This window comes from Pteropus medius, unplaced genomic scaffold (assembly GCF_902729225.1).
Source record: "Pteropus medius unplaced genomic scaffold, Ma_sr-lr_union100, whole genome shotgun sequence".
NCBI classification, from domain to species: Eukaryota; Metazoa; Chordata; class Mammalia; order Chiroptera; family Pteropodidae; genus Pteropus; species Pteropus medius.
In genome coordinates, this window is record NW_024340695.1 from 980,061 (window position 1) to 998,128 (window position 18,068).

Here is an 18,068-nt window from a genome sequence, read left to right on the forward strand (position 1 = left end):
AAGCTCTGATCTGGTTTTACGTCTTTCTTCACTAAGAAAGATATATGGTTAACTAAATTTAATTCCTCTAAATAACAAGGTGTTTCTCTGAAATAATGAAGGAAAATAGCATTGCTCTTTCTTTGATGGTAGTTGGGACTTCGTCCCCTCACACTGCCCCTCATGCAGCAGGCACGGTGGCAGGCAAGTAGATTTTGTGAACGGCAAGACCGAAGTGCAATGATACAGCTGAACATCTGCAAAATAAGTGGCCAGAAGTTTTAGCCACTACTTTACTTTGCTGAGCAATTGTTTTCTAATTATTGAGAATAAGAAAACTAAGGGATTTTTAATTTTTTTTTACATGTGGGCCAGTTGACTCAGGAATAGGATTGCATTGACTCACTGAAGCTGCTAGAGTGACCAGAAATGGTTTTCATTGTTATGGAAAAGAAAATTGTTTGACAACCCTGCTTCATTTTAGCTGGAGATGGGTGGGACTGTGTTATGACTTAGCATTGTGAATTAGCAAACTGCGTAAAAATTATGGAAATGTTTTTAAAGAATGCACCGTGTCTTCCTGGTTATGGTAACTTTCAACAGACTAGTGATTCTTGATCCTAGCTGTTTGAATCACTGGGGAGTTTTAAAAAAATATCCACACCTGGCCCCTCCTTGCAATTAAATGAATCTCGGTTTGGCCCAGGCATCTGGAGTCCAGGTGATTATAATGTTCAGTAAACCCAGGGGACAACAGGACCAAACTACCACAGCTTTGCCTAACAGTATTATCAAACGCCCGCCTTTTCAACCCAGGTCAGTCAGGGTTCAGCTCTGTCACCACCAAAGAGGGAGAGGGGTTATGCAGTTAGGAGCTGAAGTGTTGCTAAAATTAGGAAGTGGATTCTTGGCAGCAAGGATATCATATTCATGATGGCACAGACCTGGCTCACTTCCAGGCCAAGCCCTGAAACGGGGGGCTTTCTAACTTTCCAAGCACCCTGTGCCGTAACAGCAAAACAAATGAGTCAGAAGGGAAAAGGGTTAACAAAACAAATGAGTCAGAGAGGAAAAAAGTTAGAGTTGAAAGAAACTTTTAATGAGTATTATCAATAATTGTCATCAGTGAGTTGCTGCTCTGTTATTTTTAGAATTGAAAATAGCTGTCCTCGTTAGTGGATTAAACATCCCTCAGTCCCCACCCCACCCCACCCTGCTTGTCATGCACTCTCAGGGCACACCTTTTCTCTGGATGGATTCACTGTGACAGTATGTCCGCATCGGCAATGGTCCAGGTTCATTTCCATCACCCATCGCATTACCCAGATTTTGAAGGATGCTCATTATGGGCCAAAGAAGTAATCTTATCTCCTTCCCTCTCCTTTTAGAAGATGTATGCTTCCTTTTTGATGTATATTTATGTAAATCCCATGTAGACTCTCCCCTTCTCTTGAGAACCCTTGCCTTATAGGAACCTCCAAATTTTGAAATTAATGCAGGAATGTAGCACTCTAGTGGGTTCAACCACTTGAATATACAAATCATATGCAGATATTAATGATTGTTAATACTCTTTCCTTCTTTAACTGTAGGAACATTACACTTTTACACTATCTTATAACTATTGTGGAAAATAAATACCCCAAGGTTCTCAACCTAAATGAAGAACTACGAGACATTCCTCAAGCAGCAAAAGTAAAGTAAGTACCTACAGTGAATTGCTTTCATTTTTTAAAATCATTTGGACTGTGCTTTAGCCATTGAGATAATTAGCTTTGCATGAAAAGGGTCCTTCTGTTTGCTTTCCCCTGGATACTAGTATATGAAATAAAGTTTGAATCTTATCCAAATGTTATCCAAATGTGTTACATGGTTTTGAATATATGTATTTGTTCTAGCTCCTTCTGCATACTCCTGCATGTAATGTCTAACTTCCACAAAAACTTTTCTATGAGTTTATTCAGAGCACCTATTATGAATTAAGGAAGGTGGTTTCACTAGAACTTTTCAAAGGCAGTTCTGTTAAAATACAGGTAGGAGGACCCTTAGTTAAATGAAGATAGATGATTAAGCAAATAGAAGACCTCATGTCAGGAAGTAGCTAGTAATTTTCACATGCGCACACACTCCCAGAAACCAAGGCAGCCTTTTAATGGAAAGCAGTCGCTATGCAAATGAAGAAACTAAAAATAAAAAATGGAAAGCTGCCAAACTTTCACCACAAACTTCACACCCGTTTTCAGAGACAGGAGCAGGCAATTTTCCTTGCTATTTTCTCCTCCTTTTGGCCTTTAAAAAAAAAAATATATATATATATATATATATACATTCTATATATAATATTTATATATATTTATATGTTATATATAAATATATTAACTGCATCTTTTGGAGTGAATTTGAAAAGTATGATAAGTAGGCTAATTTTTTCTTTCTGTTTTTAGAGTTTGGTAGAAATGTACCATGTGAGACATAAAATGTTAAAGTAAATGAAGCATTTGTGAATTTGTTTACATGTGAATTATCTGCAAAAATGAAATTGTAATCTCCAATGTTTAAAAGTCATCAAATAGAAAGCATCATGAAAGAAGCCCAGGAAATTTTCTGTTTAAAAAAAAAAATGAAAATAAAAACTAGTTAGTACAACTTTAAGAAAATCCATAATTGATTGAAATTTAAGTGATTACCTTGTAATTTTCATATTACCGGAGCTTTCATGAAAAGCAATACAATAATTATGAAAAACACAATGTGAATATGATTATGAATAAGCCTGTTTCTTTTACTTATTCAAAGGGAGCTACACGTGGCAAGATATTTATTTCCACATATAGTAGTTTACTTAAGTGAGATTTTTGTGAGATTGAAACATGAAATATATTTGTACAGATGGAAAGGTATTTTTATTCTGATTTTAACCTATAAAATATACCTGCTGTCAGTAGAAAATAAAAAACATAATTCCATACTAAATTCCATAAGTTTAAAATGTTGTTGTCTTTCTATGAGATCTGAATATTGAAGGGAATTTTAAACATTTAAAACAAACCAGTTGGACTTCCAAGCGTAAAATATTAAACTCATATATTTAATACCCATAAGTCACATGTTGGTTACTAAAATGTTGCTGTTTACAACAGCATGACTGAACTGGACAAAGAAATAAGTACTTTGAGAAGTGGCCTGAAAGCAGTAGAGATGGTGAGTATTTGTTTCTTGTTCTAATTCCCGGTCTCATCACTGTCTCTAGTGCTGGTGATGTCCAGCAGTGAGTTGCTGGCTGCCTAGGCATGTAGTATTCCTGGATAAACATTTATTGATTTAAAAAACAAACAACAAAGCAAAGGCAGGTTGCATTTAGCCAGGCAACTCAACTGTTGGCAGTAAGATGTCATGGAGGTGTCACTGTCACAGGAGCTGGGAAACTGGACCTAAATTCCAGCAATTTCCTGCTTGTGAGGCAGGACTCATTAAAATGCATTGGGTTAGATAATCTTCATAGATCCTCTTGGTATTCATGTTCTATTAGTAAATGATGTCTACTCTCTCAGTAGAGCAGTGGAACTTCTCCATTGTCTTTGAGTCGACCCAAAGGGGAGTATTTATCAAGAAGACACTTGGGTGTACAGTCTGTTCTCAAGGCAAGAGGTCACTATGATTCAGAAGCCTTGCCTTATAGGTGTTGCAATGGCCAAGAGCAGTCAGTCTAACAAATATTCACTTAGCCCAACCACACCCAGATAAAGTTGCCTACCAGAAGAAGGGTGGATTTAGGTAAGTCTGAGGCTTGTGGAATGACTGGCATGTGTTGGAGGAAGCTCTTCTTCTGGAGGAGATGAACTCTGATCTGTGGCTGAGAAAGAAGGTGAGTAAACTTAGGTGCGTAGGAGAGAGGTTGTCCCAGGTATACAGACAACTGGGGCCCAGGCCTCCGCTGAAGGAAAGCAGGTCAGACTGCTGGAGGCAAAGGAGTTGGTAGAATTAAACATGACTGGGATGGCACAGTGCCACGTGAGTACTGCCCAAATACTGCCACCAGTGAGGAGACGGGTCAGGGTATGAGAAACCTAGCTCAGGAGAGTGGACATTGCTCTGGTATGGCACTTGGTAAAGGAGACTGATGCACAAGCAGCTTGGAAATGTGCCCCTTTCTTAAATATTTTTCAGATCATTTATCAGTAATGCCATGAGGACCTTCCTTTTTTAAATCACAAAACTATGCCATACAAAGTAGTCAACTTCATTAAACACATACCTCTAGTAAAAATTAAAGTTATAATGTCTAATCTTTTCTGTTTGTTTTTAATAAATTAAGGAGCATGTAAGGTTTTCTTTTTTCCCCTGGGGGTGAGGGGAGGGGAGTGGTGGTGCTGTTTAAAAAGAAAAGATGAGCTAATTGAGAGAATCTTTTTCTCCCAGCCCCAGTGGGCCAAGAGACTGAGTGAGCACGTAGGACGGTCCTCAGCTCTCAGAGGCCAAACTGAAGAAGGGCAGTTTGGGATGAGGCTTGTTTTATTTCCTCCCCGTAGAAGGCTTTCTTCAGGACAACATGGCAGTTATGACAGCCCTAACACCTAATAATGAATGTTCTGATCCTTGCATCTGAGCCAGTTCACAGCAAAGCGTGAGAAAGGGAGCCCAAGGAAGTTTTGTGTGTTGGGTTTATTAAAGGTAGTTTTGCTGAAATCTCTCCAGCCCCTGGGTCACGTATGCTATAACACATTCTTCATAGGGAAGGGGCTACAGAAGCACCCCCCTCCCCTGGCAGCTTAAATGTCAAGATATAGCACGGGAAGGAAATATCGGGAGGCAGACCTTGGCTTGTCTAAATATTCATGTTTTCTGATTGTGATTTGCACAAATTGATTAGATTGTTTGAAGAGATCAAAGATGGACTTCTTATGAAATTATACATTAATTTCATACTTTAAAATTGCTTTCATGTCTTTGCATCTCACACATGCACCGTGCCCACTTTCCAGGCCAAAGTACTAGAATCGTGGCAATTTCTTTCAGTCAAAGCAAACTCCATAATTTATAAGTTTCCACTTCTGTCATTTCATTTGATTCCCATAGTGATGTGGATATTGCCTTCCTTTTACAAATGAAGAAACTGAGGCCCACGCTACTTGGTACAGGTAAAAACTAAATCAGTGGTGAAGCTGCTATAGCACCCAGAGCCTGTGGCCTCTACGTTCCTGCTTGTCGGTACCTCTGCCAAAGCAGGTACGAAAGAAAAGAGAGAGATCCAGATTGAGACAGTTGGACACAGCATAGTTGTTCCTGGGACTCTGGAGTCAGGCAGACCTGAGTTCACATTCTGGCTCTGTCATGTATCAGTTACTTGACTTTGAGCAAATTATGCTTTAAACCCTCTAAACCTCAATTTACGTGCCTCACTCATGGAAGTGTTGTGGGATTAAATAAAGTGCATCTGGCAAGGGTTGAAATTAATTATTAAAATTAGATTTGGAAAAAAATTAGATTTGAATAACCTGCGTGTATGGAGAATATGGATAGTTAACAAGATACCAATACTCCTACCTGCCTGTTAACAAGAACTAAATGGTATGGACAAGAAGAAAAATGGTAATTGATTATGGTGCCAAAAGCTACAGTTGCGATTCTACTGACCCAGATATCATGGTTTAGGAAGTAAATAGACTTGGCTGAGAGGGAAAGAAGGAAAAATCAAGGAACCAGAATGCTAAGCACAGAATATCAACAATGAAATTCTCTTGCTTTCAGTCACACACCCTTTAAATCCAATTTGCTCTCCATTATTTGTTTAATTTCTATTCATTTTATCCAAATACTAATATGCTTATGTTAAAGCCAGTATAAGAAAACACACTGATAAAGTACTCAGATGATTGTTTAAATTGCTGTTTGCGAATATGTGTGTGCACATGGACATGGCTCTAACATGGGAAGAAGGACTGGTGGAGCTAGAGCGTCACAAAATGTTTCAGAGCAGGTTTCTATGCATTTGCCACTCTGACTTATTAAATTTTAGGCCTATGAAAATGAGGCAAAGTATGCCTGCACTTGAAGCCTTCGCTGACATTATTCATTTCCTGTGTTAAAGGAGCTGGAATATCAGAAGTCTCAGCCCCCACAGCCCGGAGATAAGTTTGTGTCCGTTGTCAGCCAGTTCATCACAGTAGCCAGCTTCAGCTTCTCTGATGTTGAAGATCTTCTAGCCGAAGCGAAAGACCTGGTAAGTTTCCCCTTGCACACTGAGTATTGTCTGACAGGCTGGTACTTTCAGATATTGTACTATATTTTCATTTCTAGGTCTGTGTTCAATTGAAACATACCCTTTTTGTCTAGATGGCCTATGTTGCCTTTAGGTTAGCAAGACCGTGAAGTATCTGAATGGTATATAACCAGTAAATGCTCTGACAATTTTCTCGTGGTTGGTAGTGGATCAAAGTTCTTGTCTCAGAAAACCAGAAAAGACTAGATTGTGAAAACCAGAGGTGAGGGCAGGTGTGACCAAGGCCATGTACCTCAGTACCTGTAAGTAGTATGCTCTCTGAGATAGAAAGTCAGGAAGACAGGATACTCCCTCTTAAAATCTCATATTAAATGAGATGCATTTTACTGCACAGCCTCATCACAGTAGGAATAGAAGACATTTCTTTTTTTGATTTTTGCTGTTTCAAAATTTTGTTTTCCTGTAAAGGAACAGTTTTTGTTGGCTAATAACCAAGATCTTTAAACTCTCCTGCCCCTTCACCCTCTCTCCTTGGCCCCACCATTGCTCTCATTATTTCCACTTCCAAAATATATACACGTTCATTACATATATATGAACACATTCTCTCATTCTCCCTCATCCCCTTCTCAATATTAAGCTCCCGCCCTGCCCTACTGAGTACTTCCATACGTCCCATCTCTCAGTTGCCACAACTTTTACTTTAAATTCAACCTTTCCTTTGAGTAATGGACGCCATTTTTCTGTGGTCATGTGTTTGGTGATAGATATGAATTGTTTATGCAAGCGTACACACATACTGGTTAAAGTTCAGAAGTAGACTGTGTTAAGGTACATTAGCTAGTCTCAACTTTAAACCCTACTTCCAACACCACTAAATAAATGTAAAAACAATAGACGACTCCTGTTAGAGGTCCAGTCTCTGCTATCCCAAGATTGCAATCAGTCAGCCGTGTTAGCAGCCTCCACTGGCATCGCTTCCAGCTGTGTCTTGTGTATGCCTCACTGCTTTGGAGTATACACTTTATGAAAGAAGGGACCCTCACCCCAAACCATGCAATATAGTACCTACTCCATCAAGGGCTCTAATGTTTTTGTAAGTATCAACCGGGTAGTTAATATTTTATTTAAATACACACACACACAAAACCTACTCTTTTTCCCTTTATTTTAGCGTGGGAACTTTAATCTGGAACTAGTTTTCTTCTGATTTCTAAGACTAAAATATACATGACTTCATCGGCAACTAGAATTCCTAGATAAAAAGATCATTCAGGATGGCTTGAAGTGCATGAACTTGAATGTTTTAGAAACTCGATCGTGGGCTATTGCTGTTTTGTTCATTCCAGAACTTTTAAAAATTAGCTTTTAAAACCATGGAATAAACTAGAGCACTGTATGTGGCATGTGAAGAATGTTGTGTTCTTTGCTAAAGAGCTCTGGTTTCTGATAGAATATTTCCAAATAAGTAAAACATTGAGAACAACTCAGTGAAGGAAAAAATAGTAAAAAGAACATTTTTATTATAAATTTAAAGATGTGAAATAGTATTTATACAATGTCATATATATATACATATATATAACAATCAAAAATTTTTATTTAAGAATAAATATTGAGGAGGAATTGAAAGAAGGGAATCAAAAGGTACAACTTTCCAGTTATAAATAAGTGCTGGGATGTTATGTACAAATGACAACTAGAGTTAACACTGCCATATGCTGTACTTGAAAAGGTATTAAGAGAGTAGGCCTAAGAATTCTCATTCAAGGGAAAACAAATTTTTTTCATTTTTTAAATCTATACGACATGGATATTAACTAAACTTGCGATAATCATTTCATGATATACATAAATCAGGTCATTATGCTGTACATCTTAAGTGCTGAATGTAATTATATCTCAATAAAATGGGGGATAGGGACAAAAAATACAAGAGAATAAATATTGAAAACATTTCCTTTAGGTAGATAGCATCACTGAAATATTAGGACACCTTAATATAATAAAGACAAGTAATTCAAGAAAAATGAAAGCAGTTAGAAACTCTTGGGTTGGGGATATACTGCATAGACATTTCATGGTCTAAATATGAAGAAAATTATTAAAGATCCGGAAATGATTAAGTAGTTGGTTAGGCAGAGGGAATGCAAAGTTATTGGACTTTGAAGCTAGAAACACCATCCTTAGTAGCTTAGGAGGAACAGCCTTAGATCCTACAGAAGGAAGAAACATTCTAACAATTTGACCAGCATTGAACATTATTTGCTAAGACTCCTGAAGGCATGTGATCTCAAATTATGAAAATAACTACCAGAAAGACTAAAGTTAGAAACCGTTAAAACTAAAAAGACTGAAAATACTATTTTGTTATGTAAAAATATTTTTATTGAATTCTTTAAAATTCCCCCTTAATATTTTGCGTTTTAGCCATTTTTAAAAGATTTGCATTGAAAGGAGTTCTAAAACAAAGAATTTGGAATAAAATTATGTTCTCAGTCATAAATTGTGGGTTGCATTAATGCTTCCATAATCAGTTATTGTTTCCTAATTGAGGCCCAGGAAATATAACAGTACCAGCATTGTTTATGATTAGAAAGAGCATCTAAGAAGCACTGAATCCCATTTGCTTTTGATATTAACCATATGGCACTAATAAATGATATTAAACTACTTCAAAGAAAAGTTAAAAGTACAAGTTTCCCTACCCCTGCTGAGTTTGCTATTAGTTTTATGTCTTGAATGTTCTGCCCTACAATATTTTGCTTTTTTGTTTTTACTACTGTTTAGTTAATAAAATGTCATAGGAGGTAATCATAGATGTTAAGCTCAAATGAGGCAGACAAGAATAAATGGTTTCAAAAGTTGAGGAATATTAAATTTTTTACTTTAGAAATGACCAATAGACATGTCTGGCAGCTAAAGATTACTATAGGCTCACTAAAATCCAGCAAGTTATATTTGACTCAACTTGAGCTCGAGTCCTTCTAGTGAGATTTATATTTGATTATGGAACCCTCATAGAACACTGAACTTCTTAAAACCTCTTTTTTTTTTCCCAGTTTACCAAAGCAGTGAAACATTTTGGGGAAGAAGCTGGCAAAACACAGCCGGATGAGTTCTTTGGCATTTTTGATCAGTTTCTTCAAGCTGTGTCAGAAGCCAAACAAGAAAATGAAAACATGAGAAAGAAGAAGGAGGAGGAAGAGCGCCGAGCTCGCATGGAAGCTCAGGTAAGAGAATGATCAACCAGCGATTCCACCTCCTGGAAGTTCTGTTGCTGCAGCTGTGGGTTTTTAAACAGCGCTTTGGTATGCTGGCAAGAAGGAAGGCGTCAAAGTACTCTCTCTAGTGCTGCTGGGAGTTTAAATTGGTATAAAGTTTCCCGTAGGCAATTTGGCATATCCAAAGCCCAAAAAACTATCTCCACATTCTTTGATCTTAAATCCCATTTCTTAGAAATTATTCTAAAGAAATCATAAATTTGCAGAAGAGAGCAACGATCTTTCCCCAACTTGATAACAGTCTAAATGTTTACCAGCTAGGCATTGGTTCTAAATGATATAATAGCTAAATAATGGAATATTTATGAAATCCTTAAAAGTCATGTCTTCAAAAATTATTTAATAATGCAAGAAAGCTTAAAAAATGATTTCTACATGAAATCTTTTTTTTTGGTAAAATAAGTATTAATATATATAATAATGGTGGTAGGATATTTACCTAAAACGTTCACAATGGTTATCTTTTGATAGTAGAATTGAAGATGATTTTTTTGCTTTTTGTTTCTCTGAAGTATCTAAGTTTTCTATAATGTATGTGTATTATTTGGCTTTTAATTATATAACTCATATATGACAGGTTCTAGGCATCCACAATATATATAGGCTTTAGTAAGAGGAGTAGGCTGATGAGTATTTGCTTTGCTCTTTATATACCATCAAAGAAACTAATGTTTGGGGTCTATTTAATAGTGATAACTTTTTGTTGCATTATAGAAATACAAATTGCTTCAGTCGCTCTTTTTTTTTAATAATTTTTTTTTATTTTTTAATTATAGTGGCATACAATAGTATATTAGTTTCAGGTATAGAACATAGTGATTAGACATTTAAATAACTTATGACGTGATCACCCCAATAAGTCTAGTACCCATCTGACACTATACAGAGTTATTACAATATTAATGCCTATATTCCTTATGCTATACTTTATATCTGCATGACTATTTTTAACTACCAATTTGTACTTCTCAATCCCTTCCCCTTTTTCATCCACCCTCTTACCCCCTCCCATCTGGGAAGCTTCAAAATGTTCTCTGTATCTATGAGTTTGTTTCTGTTTGTTTATTTTGTTCTTTAGATTCCACGTGTAAGTAAAATCATATGGCATTTGTCTTTCTCTGTCTGACTTACTCCACTCAACACAACACCCTCTAGGTCCATCCATGTTATTGCAGATGGCAAGATTTCATTCTTTTTATTATTATTATTATTATTATTTTATGGCTGAGTAATATTCCATTGTATATATGTACCACCTCCTCTTTATTCGTCCATCCATTGATGGACAGCCAGGTTGCCTCCATATCTTGGCTATTCTAAGTAATGCTGCAATGAACATATAGATGCACATGTCCCTTCAAGGTAGAATTTTAGGTTTCTTCAGATAAATACCCAGAAATGGAATTATTGGGTCCTTCTTTGTCTCCTGTTATAGCCTTTGTTTAAAGTCTATTTTGTCTGGTATAAGTATTGCTACCCCAGGTTTTTTTTTTTAGTTTTGTTTCCATTTTCATGAAATATCTTCTTTTTCAGTCTGTGTTTGTCTTTTGATCTGAAGCTAGTCTCTTGTAGGCAGCATATATAAGCATCTTGTTTTCTTATCCATTCAGCCACCCTATCTTTTGATTGGAGCATTTAATCCATTTACATTTGAAGTAATTGTTGATAGATATATAGTTACTGCCATTTCATTATTCATATTTTTGATACATATTTTTTCTTCTTCTTAAAGAAGTCTCTCCAACATTTCATATAATACTGGCTTGGTGGTGTTGAACTCCTTTACTTTTTTATTGTCTTCAAAGTTCTTTATCTGTCCTTCAATTCTAAATGATAGCTTTGCTGGGTAGAGTAATCTTGGTTGTAGGTCCTTGCTTTCATCACTTCAAATATTTCATGCCATTTCTTTCTGGCCTGCAAAGTTTCTGTTGAGAACTCAGCTGACAGTCTTATTAGAATTCTCTTGTAGGCAACTAATTGCTTTCCTCTTGCTGCTTTTACGATTGTCTCTTCGTATTTATCCTTTGGCATTTTAATTACGATGTGTCTCTTTGGGTTTGTCTGGGTTTATCTTTGGGCTTCTTTGGGTTTATCTTGTTTGGGACTCTCTGTGCTTCCTGGGCTTATATATCTGTTTCCTTTGCCAGGTTAGGGAAGTTTTCTGTCATTATTTCTTCAAATGGGTTTTCAATTCCTTGCTCTCTCCTCCTTCTGGTACCCCTAGGATGCAAATGCTATACATTTGATGTTGTCCCAGAGGCCCCTTACACTATCCTCATTTTTTTAAACTCTTTTTTCTTGTTGCTGTTCTGATTGGGTGTTTTCTGCTACCTTCTAAATTTCTGATTCAGTCCTCTGCTTCATGTAATCTACTGTTGATTCTCTCTAATGGACTCTTCATCTCAGATATTGTATTCTTCATTTCTGACTGGTTCCCTTTTATGTTTTTCATCTCCATTTTTATGTTTTCTGTCTCTGTTAAAGTTCTCACTGAGTTCATCTACTCTTCCCTAAGTTCAGTGAGCATCCTTCTAACTAGTGTTTTGAACTCTGCATCTGGTCTCCATTTTGTTTAGTTCTTTTTCTGGAGCTTTGTTCTGTTTTTTATGTGGGACATGTGTCTTTGTCTCCCCATTTTGGCTGCCTCCCTGTGTTTGTTTCCATGTATTAGGTAGGGCTACTAAGCCTCCCAGTCTTGGTAGAGTGACCTTATGTAATTGGCATTCTGTGGGGCCCAGTGGCACAGTTTTCCGCAGTTACTTGAGCCGGTGCTCCAGGTGTGTCCCTCATATGGGTTATGTATGTCCTCCTGTTGTAGTTGAACCGTGGTTGCTATTTGCATGTTGATGAGAGGGATTGACCCTTGGGCTGATTGGCTGTGAGAACTGGCTGGTGAGGGGCCTACCTTATGGAGCAGGATTCACTTTAGCAGGGCTAGGTGCCTGCCCAGTCTGCCCTTTGAGTGTGTCATCCTTGAATGCAGCCCTGTGTGGTGCTCCAGCCCTGGGAAGAGCTCTGCAGTAGTCTGTGCACTGCCCAGGGCCACCGGGCAAGAGTCACCAAGCAATCTACAGATGGCTGCCACCTGTGCTGGGCTTAGAGGTGCCTCAAAAGACCAAGCTGGGAACCAAGGCCAGCTGCTGCTAGTGCCGCGCTTGGGGCTGCTCAGCACATGGTAGTGGTACTGCTTGTTTGGGTTTTATGAACCTTTAAGAAATTTCAGGAAAGTCTACAAAATGAGCCAAGACATGCCATTTGTATGGAAAAGCCACTGGAGGCAGCTTGAGTAACCCTACAAGTTGGGAGGGGCAGAGTCTCAGAAAATCACCTGTACCTGGTGACCTGTGTTAGCTAGGTTGATGGAGATTCAGATATGACGGCGCCTATGTGGCACACTGGGAAGTGGGAAGGGCTCAGTAAAGGAACAATGGATTCTACCAGCACTTCTGTCTGGGATACAGCTGCCCCTCCAGCCCTCACCCTGAGGCCAGACCATTCACTTCCTCCTTGTATGTCCCTGGCACTTTTCAAGCAGCTGCCCCAGTGCTGGAGCTCAGAGTGAGTGAGTCTGTCAGGTCAGTGAGTAATTTTGTGCGTAGGCCCTTTAAGAGAAACATCTGCGATTCCCACAGCCCTCCTTCTCACTCAGCCACAATCTCCACTGGTTTTCACAGCCGGAAGTAGTGGAGACTTCTCTTGTCAGCACTGGAACCCTGGGATGGGGAGCCTAGTGTGAGGCCAGGACCCCTCGCTCCTCCAGAGGACCTCCACAGCCAAGATATACCTCCCGATTCTGAACTGCCATAGGCAGTTATGGGACCAGCCCATTTGGCCTCTCCGCCACTCCTGCCAGTCTCAAGTTTGTTTCTTATGTTGTAGGACTTCTGTTCCACCAGACCTCGGGTGACTCCCAGTGGTGCTTCTACTGTAGTTTCATTATAATTTTGATGTGGTCGTGAGAGTTGGCAAGCACAGTGACTACCCACTATGCCATCTTGACCGGAAGTTGCTCTTTTTTAACTAGCCTATCATGAGGTTTACCTAGCTCCTGCATGGTGAGAGTCTAATCACAAAGTAGTGGTGACTTTATTTCATTATTCATTGCTTCTACAATGAGACCTCTTATCCCAGTTACCCTTTTCTTGTGTCATCAAGGGGGTTAGCAGCTATAGACGAACATGGTTTGGTATGACTGAAATCTTGTCATGTTTCACAGAATTCATCACCACTGAAAACAAAATACAACACTTTGACACTTCTCTAAGATGTTGCTTTCTATTTGTAGCTGAAAGAACAACGTGAAAGGGAGCGTAAAATGAGGAAAGCAAAAGAGAATAGTGAAGAAGGTGGAGAGTTTGATGACCTGGTTTCAGCTTTACGCTCAGGAGAAGTATTTGACAAAGACCTTTCTAAACTGAAACGGAATCGCAAACGCATTACCAACCAGATGACGGACAGCAGCCGTGAGAGACCAGTCACGAAACTTAATTTCTAATTTTCCTTGAATACTTTTTTTAGAACGCTCACTAGCAGCCCTTTGAAGTGACTAGAACTTTTCATTACACTGCCTTGCAATCCAAACAGTGGCAATTTCTTCTTTCATCCGTGAGTGAATGTGTGAATGTGTGTGTATGTAAATGTATGTGTATATGTATACTAAAAAAAATGTATATAGAAGTCTGAGTGTTGTCTGGAGACATATCTGTATGGGTAAAAAAAAAAAAAAACTTTGTTAATGTATGTGCTCAGAAACCCTTTGTATATGCATTCATATTGAGTGTGGCTCATTTTCTTCCCCTGAACACCATGACTGTTCAAAAGCACAATACTATCTCCTGAAAGAGATGACATTCTCTAGAGTGAAAACAAAAATCAAAAGGAAAAAAAAAAGCTTGAGAAATATTTTGTGGTTTCCAAGCTTGGTATACTTTGAAATTATTTTCACTGGTGGAACTGGTGTCGGAAAAATATAGATTTAAAGTGGTTTTTGATAGTCGACAATGTGATGCTGGTACATCAGTAACTGAAAGGACCAGCTCAGAATTTCTGACATTGATGTGGGGATTTGGTCTGTTAATGTTTATTGAGAACATCTTGCACACAATCTAAATTATGTAGACTCTCAATCAGAATTTTTTTATATATTTAAAACTTGGACATCAATTTTTTTCCTCCTAATTTCATCAAGTTTTCTGCCAAGCGCTCTTGATGATTTCTTTACATTGCTTTTGGAAAGAACACTATTTATCTAAATACAATCTATGCTCTTGTTAAAAAACAAGATTGCCAGAATGTGCTTGTTCTAATAATATAGATATATAAACTTTAAAAATAAAATTTCCCACTCAAGACCTAAAAGGAAGAATTCTCTGAAGGGATAAAATTATTTTTTAAAAAATTTTATGGGGTGCCTTTTTCTTTTTTTTTTTTTTTTTTTTTTTTGGTATTTTCTATTTTCTGTTTTATAGGACAAGCTGCGTCTTCTGTAAATATAGGTCTGGACTAAAGGACACTTAGTAAATGCACAAAATGTCAACAATACCAACAGAGATGCCAAGATCTATTTATCTCCAAGTATGTTTGAAGTGGTTTCCTGTTTATATGTTGTCATTTTAAATTGTGTGTCAGTAAAACTACCTGTAAATTTTCAGTCCAAAAGATAAAGCTCTCAGGGAGAAATGAATAAAAACAACGAACATTAGAAAATAAAATAGATGCTTACCATTAACCTACCAACTCTTAATATCCTTAAATTATATGTAAAGAGGACTGTTACTCTTCTTTTTCTTTTTTTTTCTTTTTTTTTTTTTTTTTTGCTTTGCTTTATTTATTTGTAGTGGGGGAGGGGGACTAAGGTTCTCTCTTTTATTTCCATTGATCCTGTTGTGGTTAGGTTTCCTGTGGAGAGAGTAGTTTGTCCTGTTGCACTAGAACATTATCTACTCATTAAATTGAGTTTTTCAGTCAATTAACAAATATTTATTAAACACCTACTCTGTATCAGGCATAGTAGGGCTACAATGGTAAGCAAGACAGAACCCCTGCCCCCAAGGATCTCACGTTCTAATGGGGACATTAAGAGGTGAATAGAATACCAATGTGTGCGCTGTACAGGAATCGTGCTATTTAAAAATAATTTGTATAAACTATAATGCTTAGTGCAGATGGCAAGGTCTCTGTGCTATTTGAAAGCTGTGAAATAGTGCTCTAAGAGTTGTCAAGAGCTGTGGTTTTACATTTTTCCCCTCATTGCAAAACTTAGTGACTTTCTACACATTATATGGAAGTAAATGACTAGCAGATTAAACAGTCATAAATACACAGCAGAGATTGCGCTCCCCCAACCCTTAGTTACCACGGTCTGCAAATACACCATATTAAAGGTACAGACAGAGACTTCGCTCAAACAAGGCTTAGAGATGAGGAGGAGTGGGCTATGCTGATGGATTTGTCTATTCCTTAACTAAAGTGCCTCTATGTATATTCTTTTCTATTTATAGCTGCAAAAATTTGGTCTGGCTCAATTTTGGAACTATTTTGAAAATGGCTTTGTTTTACAGTTTAAGGAATGGACAAGTGGATGGAGAGTCACATAAAGGAGCAAGTTTGTGTATCATGTCCCTCTTGCCCCTTTTTAATCATCTTCGTTTTGATATGGCCATCCTGGTAGGCCATCTTTGCCATTTCCATTTTTGGTTTCTTCCCCAAAAGCTGTGTGCAGGTAATTCCATGTGCCATTGTTGAAAAAAATCTACTTTTTAGATTGGTGCTGGTATAAGTAGCCACTTTTCTCTCTTGGGTGCGTGTTTTAAATTTTTTTGTTTGTTTTTTTAAATTAATGCCAAAAAGAAAAAGCATTATAATTTGTCAACTTAATTATATGTCTTGTATCTTATTAGCTTAGTAGTTAGAACCACTTAGTGTTTAGGTGCAAGACTGTTGTTATAGTACCAAGAAAAAAATGTTGTATGTGTTATGAGATTGTACATTTTTTTAAATAGCAATATGCAATAAAGAGATGAATTCATTGACTGTATGTATATGCTTTCTATGAGTTATTAAAATAGCGTTATCAGGTTTCTTTGCAGTTTCCACCACTAAATTTAAATATTGCTTAGTTGTTTACTAAGTCAGAAATATATACATATTTTTTAACTTGCATATACTGGACCTAGAAGGGTATAGTTTTCTGCTATGGCTTATTCAATATGTCCCCAGACTACCATATCATCCCTCTTTCTATAACTCTTTCCATAACCCCTTGTGTAACTCTGTGGATTATACAGTTTCACGGAGGGGCTACTGATTAAATTATTCAACTGAGAGTATTGAAAAGACTCAAGTCTCTGGACTCAAAATCTTTTTCATTTTGAAGCATTTCCTTTTTAAAAATTAATTTGTGGTATAGGTCAATATGGGGAAGTGTCACCTGTACAGAGAAAAGGTGTATTTTATCCTCTAAAAATTGGGACTTTCTTCAGCCCTATGTAATTTTGGCTGCCTGACTTTCCTCCACCCAATTTGAAGTCAAGCTGAAAACAAATTGTCCCAGTGGTTGATAGAGGACTGAAGCACTTTTGATTTTTAGACTGGACTCATGATGTTCTTGCCAACCATCTTGTTTTTCATCTAGTCACTCAATACTGCATTGTATCCAAGGGCTGCTTTGTTCTCTTATGCTTTGTTCTCATTCAGATGCGAGAGAGCCTTTTATATGTTGGACAAATTTTATATTCCATCCCACAAACGGAATGTACTATTGCCTATATGTACATCTGAGTATGGAGCTTTGTCCAAAATTACTTAGATACATCAGTTGCCCTTGATGTATTGATAGAAATAGGGGGAAATATGAAACTTTCATGTCATTACACTTATTTTTATGTCTTTGGTTTCCCCCCAGAAATCGTCACTGGGAAAAATATGCTTTTGTCAAGTGGTGAATCTATTCGATCCTCCAAAACTTTGCCCCTTTTCTATAAAGTAACATGGGTTTTTGTGAGGCAAAATAAAAATAATCTTTATTAAACTAGTTTGGACACAATTATTCAAAAGACTGAGTTCTGAAAGGAGGAATTTTTTCAGATTTTTTTCTTTAAATAACATCGGCTGTTTTCTATCAAGTGGAAAACTTAAATAAAGAACTCCCAAGGTTTAAGAGTTACTTGGTACCGTTCAGTTCCATAAACATTAGCTTTGAGAAGTTAAGTTTCTCTACATTGGACTATGCAGAGAAATTTAAAGTCAAGGTTGTAGGGCTTCTTGCATTGGGGTCATTCATAGACCACCACTATGTTAAGTGCCCATTTTCTCTAAATGGTCTACATATTGGTTTAAGTCTCTATAGCCCCATTTCCCCTATAATTATGAACTCTACTGTCAAGTTCATAATTAACAAATGGCCTAAAATCTATAAATTCTTAGAGAAAGTTTGGAACCCCTAGAGAAAGGAGTTTCTTTAAGGAATTTTCCATTTTCCGTAGCAAAGACAAATCAAAATTATTTTCATCGATCTTGTGGGGAAAACATCAAATCTATTCTTTGGTCCCTTCCCTGACATGCTTTTGTCTACTATAATCAATAGT

General features: G+C 37.3%; 1 protein-coding gene across 4 annotated transcripts in view; it reads left to right on the forward strand.

Annotated features, from left to right (window-relative positions):
- The window catches only part of DAAM1 (dishevelled associated activator of morphogenesis 1), a 151,899-nt gene extending 135,380 nt beyond the window's left edge, over window positions 1–16,519 (forward strand). For 3 of the 4 annotated variants that reach the window (XM_039864084.1, XM_039864076.1, XM_039864064.1), the window contains exons 21-25: window positions 1,572–1,679; window positions 3,120–3,180; window positions 6,068–6,199; window positions 9,262–9,432; window positions 13,769–16,519. In XM_039864084.1, coding sequence (XP_039720018.1) covers window positions 1,572–1,679; window positions 3,120–3,180; window positions 6,068–6,199; window positions 9,262–9,432; window positions 13,769–13,978 — 682 coding nt within the window. In that variant the 3' untranslated portion in view covers window positions 13,979–16,519. The other variant, XM_039864093.1, reaches the window with a different exon arrangement.
- Window positions 16,520–18,068: the final 1,549 nt, after the last annotated feature.